Genomic DNA, 19,083 nt, shown 5'->3' on the forward strand with positions numbered 1-19,083 from the left:
AATGGTATTAGGCGGGTTGCTTCTCTTCTTTCCAGTTAGCTGGGCAGCCCTTTAAGAAATAACTTTCTGTTTGGGGAACTGTGAATACACTTTAGCGGTGATTATCTGCTTCCTCACCTTTAGGGGAGTCTGTCTCCTTACAACCCCCCGGTGACTTTGCACACACACACATAGTTCTTGCAATTTAAATTTTTATATTTTATTCATATGGGGCACATTTTTCCTGCAACTTGGTAAAGCGCTAAATATTATATGAATATCATTCAAAACATGTGCCTTCCATAAAACTTGTTTATATGCCATCATTATCTGCAGCATTAAATACATTTTATATCATCAAAAATTTTATGATATATTTAAAAATGAATTTCTACTTAGCTTAAATGCATTAGGGATCATCCTAAGAGACCTTGCTAAAAATGCAGCCCTGTTTATTTGTAACTGCCAGAAAATGGCTTACAAAATTGTTAGTGTCTTTTATTATTCCCTACCACTGGAGCACTTGCTTGTTAATTAGAGAAATTTCAACTGTCATAGTTGGCAATTATAGCTTCTGTATCATTGTCTGTTATGAATAGTCAATGAGAGCTGATTAATATGCATGAGCAGCAGTATATATACTGTGTGCATTGGACCACAATCCAGCTGCCAGAGTCCCTCAGAGGAGGGAGCGGGGTATGTGTGTGTGTGTGTGTGTGTGTGCGTGTGCGTGCGCGTGTCTGTCTGTGTGTGTGCGCGTGTGTGCATGCTGCGAGGCAAGGAGGGGAAGCGTGGACGGGGAGAGAGTTGTTTTCAGCCTTAGAGAGCAACGCCAATGTGAAGTGTAGCAGCCGTCCGATGCACCTGAGGCTCTCCGAGGATCCCTTCATGCCTGCACGCAGGACACTGCTGTTCCCGGGTGCTGGCGAGTCCTGAAGCCTTCCTCGGACGTTCCTCTAAACATGGGATGCAGTCTGTGCAGCCTGCAGAAGCAAGAGGAGCAGTACAAATTGCTCTATGAAGTTTGTCAGGTAACGCGTTGCCTTTTATTCTGTGGGCGTGGACCGGCACTCACCTGGCAGAGTGTAACTTCTCGGAAAGGAATTGGGGCTGGGGGCGTGTGTCTGTGTTCTGAACGAGACGGCTTCTCTGACTCATCCATACAGCCTCTGTTCAGTCTCCTCCGTGCTTTCCCTCCCAGTGACACTTAGGTGCCAGCATTTGAATACTTAAATAGATGCTGACAGTCACAAAGTACGTTCCAGCAGTCATGCCACAAAGCTCCTTTACAACTGACCGCTCTCTGGAGTGTCAGCGGCTGTCTTAGGAAGGGTCAGAGCGTGGTCACCCTTTGAACAAGTTGGAGAAGACGGGGATGATGATTGATGCTTGTGCGGTTTTGTCTCTGTTTACAAATAGTTCTGAGGCGCGCCTTTCAGTAGAGCACAGGCGTCTACCGCAGACTCAATTCTTTCAGCAGCGTCTTGTCCTGGGACATGTGGTTCTGATTTATGCTTCACACTTGCCATTTCTGTACCTCACCCTGTGAAAATTTTAAGAGCTTCAAGAGCAAGTGGCTTGATCTTGGGTGCTGTCATCCACAGCAGATGACTTCTCGAAACTTCTACGTCATGAGCGATGTGAAAATTCAGTTGGGTTGAGATGGGACAGTTAAGGCATAACCCAGAGAACTTACCTAACATTTGTGTTGAGTGTTTTATTTTTAAGTATTCGAGTTTTATCCTGAACTATGAGGTTTTTCAACTGTTGTTGGTAATCTAACTTGACAGTTAAGCGTTTCCTCCTTAAATTATTCTAACTCCTTCCAGTTTTTCTTCGGCAATCAAAAAAATTAGAATCCTATTAATAAGGTTTTTTTCCGTTAGAATGACAGAAAAAGGTCTTTATGGTAAGGAAACAAAGGTATTTGTTCCTTAATTTATCACAGTGAATGGGGCTATATTAATGGAGTCTCTAAAGAGCCAGACAGCTTAAAAAAAGAATTTGATTAGCCCTCACTTGGGTACCATTTTTGCACAAGCCACCAGAGGGCGCATAGCATTAAAAAGACACAGTGTAGCAAGGCTGCTTCTGTGCGTTGGCTGCCTCTGTGGACAGTCTCAGGATAGAGGGACCCTGGGTAAAGAAAAGATGTGTGCGCACGCATGTGTGTCTTTTCTCCACTGAAGCACAGAGAATGTCAGAACAAATTTTTTGGGGCTTGGTCATTCCCCACCTCCCCAGCCCCTGGCAGCCGCCCCTGTAGAGAGCGCACATCTCTTACAAAAACAAGCATCTTAAATCGGTGTTTGACATACACTTCTGTTTGACATACACTTCTATGACTTCACGCTTCACAGTTTGCCGGACTTCTGTCCTTTGAAAGCAGTCTTGGGTTGCACATTGGAAGCCTGGGCTAAATTTAGTGCCACTGGCGGTGGAGGGCTGGCCTCCATCCCTTGTGTGGTCGCGTGGTGATGTTGTCATCTATGTTGTGCCAGGTTATCATGTGCAATGAGCACTGAGCCCCCCCTGCTTCGTGAGTGAGGCATTCAGAACCAGAACATGCCTCCGTGAGTGAGGCATTCAGAACAACAACCAAGGTGGTTGTGTGGCAGACATGCGCTACTGTGTATATAATATAGTGCATAAAATAGAGTCTTAATAACTTGCTGGGTTTTTTTTCTTTTAATTATCAGTGCACAGAAATATCACTTAGTATTCATTGTCATAGATGTGTTTAATTACACTGGTACCCTCCAAAATGTGGTCACCCTACCTGGTCTCCTGCAGATCTGTGTTAACTCCGGCTTCATTCATCTGGATTAGGTAGGCTCTTCCCCATTAGCCCCCCCCACCCCCAAAAGAAAGAGCCTGGATTCTGTTTGTTTGTTTTTACTAGGTGAATTTATGTGGAAATATTTCTGGCCAAAGCATCATGCAGTAAATTGCTGATAAATGACTTCCATCTGGAATACACTTTGTCAGCAATTTAGGAAGCCATGCAGATTTATTTTCAGGAAACTCAAACTACTTTTCGGACCCATTACCCTTGTGCCAACTAAGTAAAATCCCCTTTCTCCTATTCTTTGGGAGTCCTGAACCGTAGCATAAAGGAATTCACAAAACACTTGCAGGAATTAATAACTGCATTCCCCTTCTTATTATGCAAAGCCTTATTAAAAGCAGAGAAATTAAGGTTTTCATAAATTACAGTTCCAGAAGGTCCAGTGTGTCTGGCTTCGGTAAGCCCTCGTAACAGCAGCACAAAGAGGATCAAATATTCTGGGGCTCAGACTTTATCCTTCCCTCATCCAGAGATAATTCAAAGAGATGCTCTTCATTAGGGCCTTTGGCAAGCTGCCTACAATTTCTTTTTGGGGCTGCTGTGAGCTTAATGATGCAGAACAATGGCTTTGCCTCTTGTTGCACACATACCTTATTGTACCTTTAATCACATTAGAAAAACACCAGCAACACAGGAAGTTGCCTGGCTGTCAGACGGCGCTGCGAGGAGTGCACACATAGCAGCGATTCCCACCACACAATATCTCCAGGTGTCTGGGGATCTCTGGAATATTTCCCGGCGGGGGTGGGGGGGTCGGTATGGGGCGAGCCTCCTGCCCACCCCGGAGGTGTCAGATCAGCCCAGGTATAGCAGTCTTCGTGCTTTCCTGGTAACTGTAGCGTCCTGGGGAGCATCAAGACAGGACCTGTGCCTGTGGGACATCTAACATTTAAGTTAGCAGCTGCTTCCTGCTTTGGAAAACCAGCCCATCTCAGGAGACCACTCAGAAGCTCTGCTGAAGCGTAAAGACAGAAAGAAGCAAGAAAGGAAGATGCTCTAAGGTTATTGAGGGGTGCAGTCTTCTGCTTGGACAAATTAACTGCCCAGAAGATCTCATGAGCAGGGAGTGATGGAGTGGGGAGCCTGACAGCTTTGGAGCTATGGCCAGAACCTAGCTGAGGCTGGTCCCCGGCTATAGGGAAGGGGTTTTAGGAGCAGTGTTGGCAGGGTTGGAGAAGTCTATGGTCCGCTGGCTTGGTGCCTGGGACCCTGTCACCAGCCAGACATCAGCCATCCCCCCAGCTGCGTCCTTTCAGGACAAGGGGAAGGCCAGTGTGTGGATGCTTTGAAGAGAGTTTTCAGATAGAGGCTGGGGGAAGGGAAAAGGAATAACACACCAGACGGTATCACTCATTCCCTCCGCCTCTCCTAAGGTCGACCAGATGCTCTTTGTAGAATAGTGACCTTGGTTCACTTGATTGGGTCATAAGGAAGTAATACTGTTTGGGACTTGGGCTTCAAACTGAAATTTTAATAATGAGTACATTCGCTTGCCCTGTACACACGTTCTCAAGATGGCGAGGAGAACATAGGAATCGCAGCGATGGCCATTGTGGGAACCACAGCATTATTGGGCACTTACTTTGCACCCTTGCTTACGGCACATTTCCCCGTCAGATCCTCACAGCAGCACCAAGAGATGGGTCACACTGTTACCCAATTTGGGAGATAAATCGAGACACAAAGGAATTAGGAATGGGGGTGGCAGCGATGCCTGTGCTGGGATTCCAAAGTCTGAATTCTTCTCTTACACAAACCATTTTTTATCAAAACCAGCGAGGAGATGCCTGTATTCTATGGGACACCTAGATAAATTAAAAAAAAAAAAAAAAAAAAAAAACTCATTCTCAAGTTTGTGGAGCGAACAGGGAGGGCCCTGTATTCTCCAACAGGGCCATGTGCTGCTTGGCCTCCCCGTCAGCCTGGGAGCACTTGGGTCTGTTCTCCTACAGAGGAGAGGACTTGAGACAGGGTCTCGGGTCCCTCATGCCAGGGGAGATTGGTGGATGGAGAGAAACGTGTTCAGGAGGAACGCAGCATTGCCACCCACTTCCCAGGCCGTTCTAAGAGTGGTTCATTGGAGAGTGGTTCATGTTCTTTTGCATCTCACGGTAACAACAAATAGGAGGAATCTGTGCCCCCTAAAGTTGTTGATTTGGGGCATCGGCCAGCCTGTGGTATGATAAAGCATGGACAGAACTAATGGTGATTAATTGGACGAACATAAACTTGACCTCCATATGGAAGTGTTGCACATGGTTTAGTTTTCCTGTAAGTGAGAGTGTGGGAACCTATCAGGTCCCAAACATTATTATTAGAAGCAGCTTTGTAATCTGAATTAGTTGAGGTAAAGCAGGTGTGGAAAAAGAAAGCCCATCTCTTCCTGCCTTGATGGCATGGCACCATCTGTGGCTGAAAGGGTCCCTTTTTTTTCATGGGAGGCATTTATCCATCACTTGGGCTTGTTTTTTCCTTCAGTCAATGGTGGGCCGTCAGACACTCTGATGTCGATGAAGCAGTGAAAAAGAAAGGCTTAGGGTGGAGCAGAGCTGACTCCCCTGTCTTTCTACAGATCTCTTCTTTAGGTACAATATGTTTGGTGACCGTATTGGTGGTCTCTTGCTCTCCTCTTAGGACCGAAGTCAGTTGGTTACCACCCCAGCTCAGGTGACTTTGTGAGTGTTCCCATGATTCCCTGCACACCACTGTACCCCTGCCCTGAGTCCTCCCTCGAGGCTCTGCTCATCATTCTTTTCCTTGTTTCGGTACTAATCCGTTAATTCGGCCTCCTCGGTTACACTGTGAAATCCTGGGCGGCCTCGTCACCATCTGTACCCTCCACATGGAATCACTTGAACACGCTGAATTTTGTATGTGTCGGTAGGGCACAAGGAGCAAGAAAAGAAACATGGGTACTAGTTAGGAACCCAGAACAAGCGCTTGGAAGAGATGCCTGTGATTCATTTAAAAAGGGGCCAACGGAGAACACGGGATACGAGACATTGCATTTCCATTCATTTGGCCAATGTGTTTACCCAACCAACCCCATGCTGAGTACCGAATTTCCCACTCCTTACTCACTGGCTCCCCAGTGCCCTGGAGATAAAACTTCCTTCACTGGGGCTTGCAGGGGCCTGTGTGGTCTGGCCTCTTTCTCCCCCTCCAGCAAGCCACCTGCCACGAGCCCATCATACATCCACTCTGGTCCTTACCGGTTTCTTGCAGCACCCAGACCCCACATGACTGCTTCTGTCTTCACATCTTAGACTAGCCATTCCTCTCCACCTGAAACATAGCTCACCAGCTCATCCTTGAGGACTCGGCTCAAATATCGCTCTTCCCCAGAGATCTTCCCTGATCTGAGAAGTTCCCCTGCCCCCCACCCATGTTGACCTCTTTGTGCACAGTTTCTTTCTTATCATAGCGCTTATCATAATTCATGTACTTACTAACTTGTCCACTGTTTCCAGCTCTCAGTCCCCAGGAAAACATCAGCTCCATGAAGGTGGGGACTTTGTCTTATTCTCTGTGACACCCCAGGTCCTGACATATAACCAGTAAACTATTCAGGACATGTTTACCAAATTAACTTCTGAATGAGGAATGTATTAAGTAGGTCCCACTTTGGTCCGGGCAGGCTTTTAGCAATGACGAATGAGTCTGCATCCTGGGATTCTAATGGCTTCCATAGATTCAGCTGCATATCGCCATGAGGCAGGTGGTACGCAGCCACAGGGGAGACGACCGCCCCTCTCTCTCTGCTCCTGTGACGTGCCTGCCGTGGCAGGCAGAAAGAAACATATGGAACAGTGAAAAAATGTAGCTTTAATAAATGACTTCTCTTGCACTCATTAATAATGCAGGGAGAGGTCATGGCTACACTGGGGGCGGGGGAGAGCAGGCACAAAAGAATGCCATCCACAGGTCCAGAGGCATGCCAGAGCCAAAAGAACCCCCCCTGCCTTGTCTGCCCAGTGTGGGATACAACAAGGAACACAGCCTTCACTCTCTAAAGCTCATGAAGCCAGGCTGCTAGCAACATTACCCTCCGTAGCATGGCAGGTGTCATAACATTGGTGAAATGTCATCGGATTCTGCTACCTAATGGCGAGTGCTACGCTGGCGAAAGTCAGGCATGAATTTTTCTACTTCAGATGCCCTGCTTTCCTATTTCTTCATCAAAGGCATATTGAGCAGTGTGTGTTTGTTGGTTAACTTTGGGGAGAGGGCCCCTTTTCCAGTCTACTGGCCACCTGCCTGGCAGGATAACTTTTTTTTTTTTTTTTCAAAACCATTTTATTATACCCATCAGTCTACAATACAGAATATGCTGGAATTATGCAGAAGTGGAAGGAAGTTATTGGCATCAATGTTCAGTTATGGGAGTATAAGGATCTCAATTTGAGAGGCAGTGAGGATCAAGGGGTGCTTATCTGACAGTTGAAGAGTCTCCAGAAGTTTCTACTGAGTCATTCATTCTCAGAGTATGGTCTTGGAGCAGCAGCATCACTGTCACATAGGAACTCGTTAGAAATGCAGACACTCTAGCCATAGTCCAGACCTACTGAGCCCCAGTCCCTGTGCTGGGCACCAACAATCTGTGTTGAACCAGGTCTCCAGGTGAGTCTGATGCTCACTCAAGTTTCAACACCCCTGTTCCAGGTTCAGCCCAAAATACCAGAAGAGGAAATACTCTCCAGTTAACCTAAGCTTTGGGGCAGATTTTCTCCATTCTTCCTTGGAAGGAAGAGGCAGCAGGACACGCTCCTATCTCAGACACTTCCATTCAAATCAAAATGTAACCATCTGTTGGTGAATACAAAATAGCAGTCGTTTTATTCTGGTGAAGCAGGGCTTTTTTCAAGTAAGTTGTTCTATGATATCTAGTTTACAAGTGGGGAAATGAAGGTTAGTGAAGCTTTGCCTAGGAAAGACGTATAGGCACATGTAAACACACACACACATACACACATGTACGTGTGTGTGTGTCCACAGCCAATTCACGTTCAATTTTCTTCAACCAGTGTCACTTTCAGAATCACCCCGGATTCCAGAATTTTCCAGCATCTTCTTAAGTCATACACCCTCCTCCTTGTATAAATGCTCCCTTTCCTGTAGTCAGTGGGAAATTCATTTAAAGTAATTCCCAAGAACGCGAATGATGGTACACAGAATCCTCCTGCCCGAAGAGAATGTGTGTTTAGAAAGACCTCATTAGCCAAACGAATCCTCGTTTGCAGAATCGTGGGTGAGTCCGTGGAGCAGGGAGCTCCTTCTGATGGTGAGCTGGGTGGCCATCACCATGCTGCTGGGTCACCCTGCTTCTGGAGCATGTTCAGGTTGCAGGACGCAGTCCAGCTGTCTCTGTCAGGGAAACAGTACCACTGACCAATCCTTAGGAACTATCTGAGTGTACATTCTGATGTTTTATGCCAGAGGAGAAATACTTTTAGCAGTCTTAGTGAGTATTGCCTGATCATCCCCCAGATAAAGCCTCTTTGTGTAACACCATCGGCAACTAAGTGTCTGTCTCACCTTGTCTCCCTTTCCCATACTCACTGGGCATTAAAGGTATTCTCACTTTTTTTTTTTTTTTTTCCTATTTGGTAGAAAAAGGGGGTGGGAGAGGACTGCACTCTCAACTGTAACTTGCATTCCTACACCAGTTTCAAGGCACGAAGCTCCTCGAGGGCACTGGTTGGCAAACTGGAACGTGAGGCATCTCCTGGAAGCAGTATGAAAGCACTGAGTCCCCTGCCCTTCCCCCGGTTTAGATGCTGCTGGTCTGGGAACCACTGCTGTGAGAGATATGTCATTACATATGGATGGATGGACAGATGGACGGGTGGACAGGTGGGTGGATGGATGGATGGACAGACGGGTGGACGGGTAGACAGGTAGGTGGATGGATGGATGGATGGACAGATGGATGGGTAGACGGGTGGATGGTTGGTTGGATGGATGGACAAACTGACGGACAAAAAGATGGACAAAAGGACAGGAGGGAGGGAAGGAAGGCGGGCTTTAAGGGGAATGCTTCTCGATTTTACTAATGCCAGACTGTCATGGTAGAAGGGTTCTTAATGCTTCACTTCCCTGTCAGTACTTGGTATCATCTGGCTCCTTAATTTTTACAATGCTGTGAATACAAAGAGGTTTCTCACTATGGTTTAAATTTGCTGTGCTCTTGATTACTAATGAAATAGAGTGTTTTATTTTTGTTGTATATATTGACCATATTTGAATGTGTGCGTGTGTGTGTGTGTGTGTGCGCGCGTGTGTGTACACAGTGCCTGTTCAGGTGTTCGCCCCGGTTCTCTTGATTACTAATGAAATAGAGGGTTTTATTTTTGTTGTATATATTGACCATATTTGAATGTGTGTGTGTGTGTGTGTGTGTGTGTGTGTGTGTGTGTGTGTATACAGTGCCTGTTCAGGTGTTCGCCCCGGTTCTCTATTGGATTTTTCATCTTTTTTCCTTTGGTTTATAGGATTTTTTAAATCCTGTATCAGGTATGACTTCCAGACCTTTGCTTCCAGTTTGTGGCTTGTCTTTGCCTTCTCTTTATGATGTGTTCCAGTGAACCAAATCCCTTCATTGAACATAGTCAAATTTATCAGTCTTTTCTTACAGGCTGTGCTTTCAGTCTCTGTGAGGAAATACATTTTCTACTCTGAAGCTCTAAAGCTGCTATCCTGTATTTTCTTCCAAAAGCTTTATATAACTTTTAACTTCCACAGAAGGCTGTAAGGCGGGAGCCCATTTTGTTTTAGGATGGATCCCCTTGTACCAATGGAGAAAAGCCCATCTCTTCCCCATTAAAGGGCAGTGCCAGTTTTCCTTTGTGTTTGGGGCTGTTTCTGGCCTTTCTTTTCTGGTCCATCAAGAGTCTCCCTGTCCCAAAATCACACTAAGGGTGTCTGTTTTCTTGTGCTATAGTTATCTAGAAACTCTTGTGCCCCTGGGAGAAGGTCCTTCTCTGGTGCTGCCTTCTTGTGGTCTTCTTGGCATTCTGTCTATCCACGGACATAGATGTTCAGCTTTTCAAGTGATATATTGGTTGTGCTCTTTTCTCCAATGGGGGGATGGGCTTACAAGTATGCAGCGTAGCATTCTTTATAATTATATGCCTCTTACAAAACTTTTGATGTAGTCAGTACTTAATAAAATAAAAATACTAAGAAGAGCCCCAAGAAGAAATACCATATATTATAAAAAACTTCTCCCCTCCCCCAAATTCTGAAGGAAAGTAAATCAGAAATAGTAATGATGGGGAGGAAAACGTTGGTTGGCTCTCAAGATCTTTAAAAGGTATTAAAATACTGCCTTATTTTTTCCTTAAGAAAAAACATTCTTCATGTGCACAAGAATTCTCTCTCCCTCTACCATTTGTTGTAGCAGAAGACAGCTGTAGGACCACAGTTACAACTTGGATCTTTACAAACACATTGCTCAAGAGTTGGCATGTTTGCATGTCTGTATATAAAGAAGTCTTAAGCAAAAATGTTTTCTGTTTTTGTGAACAAAAAATGCATAAGCCATATAATGGAGACAGACACTCTTCACAGCATTAAACCAATGAAAACAGAGTTAATTTGTCAGACATCTGGGAAAATAAGTTTCCTCCCGGTGTGTTAAGCAGTGTCCCACAGCTCAGATGAGTTCCTGCTTGACCATACATGACCATTCTTTATTCCCCTCCTGTGCCCAAAAGTGTCTGTGTTGGGGCACATAGCATTAGAAGTGACATGCATTCTAATAAGAGGAAACTCTAAGTAATAGGAACTGATGTTCCTTTTCAAGCAGCTGTTTACTGTTTGGGGGATCTGGAAAACCTAGGGAGAAACTGCCCTCTTTCATCACAGTATTTCCTTTGGCATTAGGAGAGGAAGAGCTGTGTCCCCTCCCCCACCGAATCACAATGGTATTTCACACCTGGGATTCTCTTCTTTTTATCTAGTTAGGAAATGCCCCGGTGTGAATGACTTGTATCTCCTACCCTCTCCCTGTTGGACACCAGCTACCGCTTGTTGCACTGACCAGCATGCATCCGTGTGTTTTCCATGCGTTAAGGTACCATAGCCTGCATTGCCTCTGTTTCCAGGGGCCCAGGGTTTTCTCCTTTTCCGTTGTCGCTCTAGCAACTTTCTAAGCCTAAAATTTGGAGTATAAGCTTAGGTGTCTAGAAACTTGCCAGGCATTGATATTTGAGTTGTCAGGCGTGTCTGTCTAATCGCTCCCCCAACCAATGGAAGATTCTTGTGTGGTTCTTCCCTGGAGTGGAATTGAGAGCAAGTACCTGTTCCCCCTTACAGTGCAGGGAGGGGCCAAGCCTCAGGGAGAAGACACCGTGAAGAGCTAACACATCTTTTTCTCAGTTGGCCATCAAGGTTTAGAAGCAGCTGTCCGCCACACCCAGCCACAGTTAAGAAACGTCCAGAGAAAGGAAGAAGCCATTCTAGCATTGTGTTCTTTGTCCAGGGAAGGCAAGATAGACATATTCCAGTGATTTGGATTTCTGTGCTAATAGCGATGAAAAGTCACCATAAGCTGCCGTGATCATGGTCCGTAGACACAGCTTAGACACAGAGTTCATGTGATTCTAACACAGCCCCTTGGAGCACAGTTCCTATTGTTATGTGCATTTTACAGACGGGACAGCTGAGGGTCAGTTACAGAAGCAGATTCATGTGCCTGGGATCACACAGCTCCCACAGGGCAGAGCCAGGGTCCTACAGCAGGACTGTTGGTCTCCAGGACATGTCTGAACAATGTCCCCAGCATTGTACTAAATATCTGGCACCATGATAGCCAAGTGTCCCTGTCCTGGGGGGCTCACGTTCTGGGATGGCAGGAGGTCAGAAATTACATCTTACATTAATGAGCATATTACTGTGTTATAAGGTAAGCTTGAAGGACTATGGATCTGCCACAGAAGTATTATCAAAAGTGTGGACCAGGAAACTGTGCTCTGTTTTCTCCTTTATCAAAGGGAAATTAAAAAAAAAAAAAAAAAAAAAAGAGTTCCACAGCTATGGGGGTTATATGATGTACTGGTGTGACACTTCCTTGCAGGGAGGTTCATCTTACTGTCTTACTAAAGCAGGAGAGGAGTCCCATCCGCAAGTTATTGCAGTGGTGAGTCACCCTCCTGTGGTCCGAAGGCCAGCATTTACTGAGTGCTGGCTTGGTTCACCGGGCCATGTGCCAAGGGAAAGACGGAGGCAGCCCATGCTCTCAGCACTCACACCCTTGCCCCCAACGCCGTGCTGTTAACTGTTATGTGTTGTCCGACAAGCCAGTTATGGCTCTGGGGACCAAGGGAGAAAGCCAGCATTCCTAGAGGAGGTGGCAGCAGCCAGGCCTCCAGAGTTGGGTGTAAAAGGGGTCATCATTATGCTAGAAGGTCTCTGAGAGGTAGGTCAAGGGACAGCAGTGGCTCCAGAAAGGGCAACTTGTGTGGACCTCATTGGCCACCACTGTTGCTAAGTCACTTCTCAGAAAGGAGCAGTGGCAAACAGGGCTTTTGAAAGAAGTATGAAAGGCCAAGACTCCCCAAGAATTATAACGCAAAGGTGAATACACAGTATGGAAAGAAATGCTCAGATTCTGTCATTTGTTCCACGTGTTATTTCTTGAACACCTCTACTATGCCAAGGAGGGGAGCCACTGGCGGTGAGGCAGGGGTTACAACATGGACAAAGTCACGAGCCTCCCGTTCTTACCCCCCTGGAGGTGGAGGGGGTTGGACACTGCCAAGTTATCACACAGGTGAACACACACCAGTAAGAAGCCCTGCAGGCGGCCAGTGCCAAGCCCCAGGGGCTGCCTGTTCGGGGGTGAGGATCCAATCCTGGTAGCCGGGCTGGGCTTCCTAACCATCTGAGCCCACAGCAGTCAGCGTGAGCCAGGCAGAAGCTCGAGGGCAGAAAGACGCCTGGAGCTCTAGGAAGAGCATTTCATGGACGATATTTCCCCAGGCATATGTTTCCTGTGCTCTCGCGCATCCCAAGAGGGCTCAGCTTCCGGGCTGCCGTCCCAAGCTGGACCCTTACTTGCTGAGTGAAAACAGACGAAATGCTTTGAAAGTATGAAACAAGTTCTGTATAGATGGGAGTAGGACTACGCCAAATATTTAAATAAAGAAATGCTTTGGAAAGGCTTCACTACCGTTAATCATAGCCTCTCCAAACTAAGCCAAACTAATGAAAGAGACAGGGAAGATATGTTGTTCAATAACAGATTTTAAAAAACATATAGTGTTAGACATTCATAAAAATAAAGGGAGCCTGTGCTACCCAGATAGAGTGTGTGCACAAAGCCTAGGATGGCAGCTAGAACGAGTAGACAGCCGGAAATGTCCTCTGGAGACACATACAGCGGATGTTGCCACTGGAAAACGCGTATTTTGGTGAGTGCATCTATGAGGCAAGATGAAATGAGGTCAGAAAAAAAGCTTCCAGAGCGTCAGACTCTCAGTTTCTAACTCAGCTAAGAAAAGGTTTAAAGGAAAAGAATCCCTGACCCAAACAAAAGTAGGGGGAAGAAATCTTACCGTTGCCTCCAGCATCTAAAGAAAAACACTGTGTCCCGTCGCTGTGCTCTGCCTTTCCATGATGGGGGTCCCTGTTTTTGCTGCCGGGGGTCTGATTTTTTTTTTTTTTTCTCAGACCCACACACCACTTTGCTGAAACGTAGCTGCAAGTGCATTTCCACTCAGCTGGGCACACTTGCTAACTATACTGGAGGGAAAGAGCCAGAGAGCACACCCCAGCCCTCTCCTTTTCCCCTCTGACAACTTCACTCTTTCAGAAATTTGTGGTTAGATTCTTTTTCTGGCTTTACTTTTGACATAATCAAAATCAGGTATACGTATTTCTCTCTCTCTCCCTCTGTGTCTCTCTCTGCTCCCTTCCTTCCCTCCTTCCCTGTCTCTCTCTCTCTCTCTCCCCTCCCCAAAGTCCCCACCTCCCTCCCTCTCTTTGTCTGTCTGTCTGTCTCTCTCTCTCTGTCCCCCTCCCTGCCTCCCTACTTTTCCCTCTCTCTGGAAAACCCCTACATTTCCTCATATTCTAATTGCATTATCAAGTGTTGTGTTTGGATCATTAATTCCTTCCCAGATGATTTGCTCCTGGTAGGTTTCTAGCAAATTCTACCCATGTCTAATAAATCATCTTGAAAAATGCTGCAGGTTCTTCTCTGTCATAGGGACGGGAGTTCACATGCTAATTCCTGTGCCCTGCAAATGGTTTTATCCTCCTTCCTCTCAGCAAAACAACCCTGTTAGCTTCTTCCTTAAAACTCACAACTATGAGAGACTTCATAGTTGGGCTTTGGCCAAACCTCTCACTGGAGTATTCCACAGCTCACCTCACTGGAGTATTCCACAGCTCACCTCACTGAGACACTCAACGTTATTTTGTCATCTAAACAAAGTTCTCCAAGCAGCCACAGGCAAGGGGTCCATCTCCTCTGTGTCCCCTGCTGGAGCCGAGAATCAAATGGATGTCTGACGGACCCACTCCCCGGACGTGATGCTTCCCTGTAACCAAAACTGAGAGCAAGAAAAGGAAGTCAAGAAGTTTTAACAGTCGAGCGTTCTTATGAGGTGAAAAATGTAGGGGCATAGTTCTTCCTCTCGCCATTTGGCAGACTATCGGGAGCAGGCGGATTGTGGAATTGTGTGTAGAAAGGCTAAGTTCATACTTTCCATAAGCATCTCTTATTTGTTATTTCCATTAGGATCAACAAACTTATCATGGGTCTTCTACATCCTGGAGTCCTGTGCAGCTCCTTCTTGCAATTACTCTGCCATTCTCATGGCCCAGAATTTAATCACCAAAAAAGCGAAGATCAATTATGATAATGTGGTCATATTTTAAAGTCCTCAGTGTCTGTGAAGTTGAGAGGAAGAGTCATTTTAGTCCCTATTTTAGAGGTGATAAATATCCCAGGATGTCATCATTATTCTTTTGGTGCCATTTATAAATCACATTTATAAATCTTTGAGAAAGAAGTACCACCTTAAGTTTATTTTTGATTCATAAAGGTTCTAAATCTTACCGATTTCTGTTCCTTCCACACCTCCAGAGGCCATCATTCCTGTTCACTTACATTGGTTCTGCTTTCAAAGCCAGTATTTCCAGAGTTCTGCATTAATGTCTCACAGTGATCAATTGGTAACTCCATACTCCAGCCGAGAGAACTTGACGAGAATGTATATAATCCCTTGATACAAAGTTGTCTCTGGTCGCAGGGGAAGGTATCTGCAAACTGTGAATCTTTTGGCAATTCACTAGAGATCTATCTAGGTTCTTTACTGCATTTCAACACTCCTAAACGGAATATTCTTATACATAGGACAGATGAAGTACGAGCTCGTAGGATGAAGTGTTTTGTCTTTTAGAAATTGTATTTAAATTTAGAAATCTATCTCAACCCAGCAGGAGAGAGACATATTTTTTCCTCTAACCAAAATTTTCCTGAACAAATCGAGCAACAGTTTGCAATTAAAAATAGAGAATTTTGTCACAGTTCGGGACACAAGAAGAGGTTAGTTTTTGTGCTTTAAGCACATCGATTAGATGAGCAATGAATTGTTCTTGTTTTGTTCCAGTGACTTTATATCACTCACACACACACACACACACACACACACACACAATCCCTCTCCAAAATGAGTCTGTTGCTACAAGTTAGGAAAATAAAACCCAGAGCCTGTCCACCCACTCTGAGGATGCTTGAGTAGCAAGGGCCATCCTGCTAACTGCAGACTTCAATTCTGCAATTTTCCTCCTGGGGATAATTAAGAGGGAAAAGAAGATCAGGAAAAATTTTCGTACTAGAAGTGCTGAAAATTGCCCATCATAATATGATTTTGAAATGTTGATATCCAATAAAGTTTAAAACTAAAAATCTGGGAATTGTATAATTAGATATGGTTTACAACAGCTTTAGAACACCAACCATATGGGAAGCTCATGTGCAGAGCAAGGGTCTTCCCCTGCTGAAGCTGAGGACTATGCGTCCCATTTGCAAAAAGAGTTGTTGAAATATAAGATTGAGTGGCTTTTCTAACCCGTTGGCATAATAAACCATTCCTAGGCCTATAATCTAACCTCATTATGGTTTTCTAGCCAAAGAATAGACTTGTAGGATTCCAGAGTCATAGGAAGCAGAGGCTCCAACAAAATGGTAGCTTCCACTGGATGAGAACACAATGCCCTCACCATGCACTTGGGAGGGAGCCCCAAGAAGGAACCATGATTTAGAACCCAGGACATTACTTGAAGTCTGTAGTAGGACAAGGAAAATTCTTGAGAAGCCTAGGACCTGCTTAAATCCTTATTCATTTCATATTTTTGAAATTTGCTTCTTGGATGTGTTTTGCCATGATATTCACACCCCTAGTGATTTATCTTAGCAAAGCAGGCTCTTTTGGAGTTGAGAAACCAAGTTCAGGCTCCCCAAACTACATTTAGTAGTTCTGTGACCCTTAGGCAAGTCACTTACCCTTTTGAGTCTCAGCTTCCTATGAAAATGGAAATAACTCAAAGGGTGGTTGAAAGGGTCCCATTTCCTAAATCTTTCTTTGTTGTCCTTGGGCCACCACAGACACCTGTTACATAGTCTCTGCCATTGCAGTCTTCGCAGAGCAGCCAGGTGCTAGGGTCATGTTTCTAAGAGGCAAACCTGAACATGTATCCTCTTTGGTTAGTTCTCCACCTACCCCTTTTTAGTTGTCTCAGAGTCAGAGTCCTTTCTGTAGCCTCCAATGGTCAATGTGGTCTGTACCTGCCTACCCTTCCAGTCCTATCACATAACAGTCTATATTCTACCTGTTCTCATGCAGTTGTGCCAGGTTTCTTCCAGCCACAGGACCTTTGCACATGCTGCTCCTTCTGTCTGGACTATGCTCTTCTCTCTTTTCACCCATGTAAATCCTGTCTATTCTGCTGATTTATGCTTGACAACTCTTCCTCAGAGGATTCCCCCCTCATCCCAGTACTGGCCTTATTCCCAAACCCAGCCAGGTTCTCTTTCCTTCTCTGTTACAGGATCATTAGCTCTGTCTCCTTCACCAGACTGTGAACTTAATGGGTGGCTCTCATTTCTGGTTTTGCTCACTAGTGCACTGGCAACCCCAAGCAGGATACCAGGCACATGGTCATCTCCAGTATTTATTAGATCAATAAACACATGAATGAGTGATTGAATGTAAAATGACTGAGCATAGTGCATGGTACATAGAAAATATTCTGAATGAATGATGATATCTGATGTTTCTAGGAGGTAAAAAGTAGGATCCCTAACATCAAGGGGCCTTTTAGTCTTTCAGTTGTATTTCAAATCCCAGCCATACTTTCTGGTTTTTCTCTGGTGTGGATCTTTTAAAAATTCTATTTAGTAAATTAGAAGTGTTTGAGATGATATATAATAATTTATTGAGGAAGATAATTGTGGACAAGCCAACTAATGATTATTTTCTGTGAAAACAAAAGAAAAACTAGCCCATTCTCTCAACATCCGGTGCCAGTTTCATTTTCATGCTTGTACTAGGCCCTTCTCAATGGACTTTGCTTTAACTGCTAAGACCACAAGGCAATCATTTACAGCATTTTCTTTAAGGATTCTATCTCAGTCATTTTCATGGAAATTTTACTACTGGCTTGCAGGGCAGAAGCAAAAAATTAGTTTTTATCTAAGCCCTATATGTCATAATTTTATTTCTTGGAAGAAAACAGAAAATAAACAAAAAAGGTTCCAAACCACTGTTGAAGTGACATAAAAACTTGAGACACAGATCCACAAGAGCCAGGAAATTCTGTCAAGTGCATGACTTTAGCTTTCATTTGTCCGGGCATGCATCAGATTGTTTACTGACATTGGTGTTATATAAAGATAGTTAGGAAATTTCATTGTCTTATCAAGAGGAATAAGTAAGACAGAGGTCATTAAGGTCAGAGAGCTTCTTGCAAAATTTGTTCTCTTGGCCTGGCTTCTGTAAGATTCATGGGCTTCAATATGCCTGTGCTACTGGTTTTCTTATTACCGCTCAAGAGTTTTCTGTTTTAACACAAGATTCACATTGCATTCCGCCTAGCTGGACCATTTTAAATGGTGTCCCATCACTGGGGCTTCACAAAATGCCTCAGGTCATGTGTAGGACAAACATGCTAAAATTTGAAGGGACAGCTTCGTAAGAAAAGAAATGAGAAAAGAAAATAGATTCCTCTGCCTTCGTCTTCTCTGCAGATAAGTAGGAAGGGGTGGGTGAGTGAGAACTTATGTTTTCTCACTCTGCTTGGTAAACATGTCCCATGACCAAGGGGAGTTTCTGGGAAAGGTCAGCTGGCTTAGCCGCCTTGGGTCCGTGTGGCCCAGCTCACCCATTTGCCCAAGATACCAACAGTGAATGTTTTTCTTGGGTGAGGAACTTTGAGGAACTTGACTTCCTCATGAGAGCTTTGAGTTTCGCCTCTGAGGCTCACTTGTCCTCCGTGTGATGATGACTCTTTTTGACTCCGCTCTCCCATCCTGTTTCCACCTCATCTTACCTCTGGGCTGGGGTCAGACAACAGTGCTCCAGCTACGCAGCTCTGCGGTAAGAGGGATAGCACATACGCTTGAACTTGGGCAGATGTGGTTCAAGTCCCATATATACTGCTTATGAGCTGCACTATTTTTCAGATGCTGCTTTAAACAACTTGGGCTTTTTTTTTCTCATCAGTAAACACGGAAAACACCTCTGACCTCACCAGTGACCCTATTGAGAGGATAGGATGGGCTCACGCATAGAAAGCATTTAGCACAGGGCCTGGCCCAGAGCAGCATGCACTACAAATCGTTCCGAATACCAGATCCTTGAGATGGACACTAGGATCCCTCTACAAATCCATCTGTGTCTTTCCCATAGACATGAGTGTAACATAAAATCTTTTTTATTGATCTTTTTTTTAAAGATTTTATTTATTTATTTGACAGAGAGAGACACAGTGAGAGAGGGAACATAAGCAGAGGGAATGGGAGAGGGAGAAGCAGGCTTCCCGCCAAGCAGGGAGCCCGATGAGGGACTCGATCCCAGGACGCCGGGATCCTGACCTGAGCCGAAGGCAGACGCTTAACAACTGAGCCACCCAGGCACCCCTTTATTGATGTTCTTATACAGTTTATTTGCACTAAAGTTTTTTTACTGAAATTTGGCAGCTGGAATGTTCCGGGACCACATGGGGGCTGGGTATCTCCTGTGAAAAGT

At 45.0% G+C, this 19,083-nt stretch overlaps 1 protein-coding gene across 2 annotated transcripts in view; it reads left to right on the forward strand.

Moving 5' to 3' along the window:
- PDZRN3 (PDZ domain containing ring finger 3) overlaps positions 1-19,083 on the forward strand; it is a 238,229-nt gene that overhangs the window by 188,072 nt on the left and 31,074 nt on the right. Inside the window, exon 1 of one of the 2 annotated variants that reach the window (XM_082697048.1) lies at positions 862-1,010. The exons of the other annotated variant lie outside the window; for it this stretch is intronic. Within the exon in view, the coding sequence (XP_082553174.1) occupies positions 942-1,010 (69 nt within the window). The 5' untranslated portion in view covers positions 862-941. Of the gene's footprint in view, positions 1-861; positions 1,011-19,083 lie in introns of those variants that run through there. 2 annotated transcript variants of the gene reach the window in all.

The sequence above is a fragment of the Mustela nivalis genome (genome assembly GCF_964662115.1).
Source record: "Mustela nivalis genome assembly, chromosome: 1".
In the NCBI taxonomy this organism is placed as follows: domain Eukaryota; kingdom Metazoa; phylum Chordata; class Mammalia; order Carnivora; family Mustelidae; genus Mustela; species Mustela nivalis.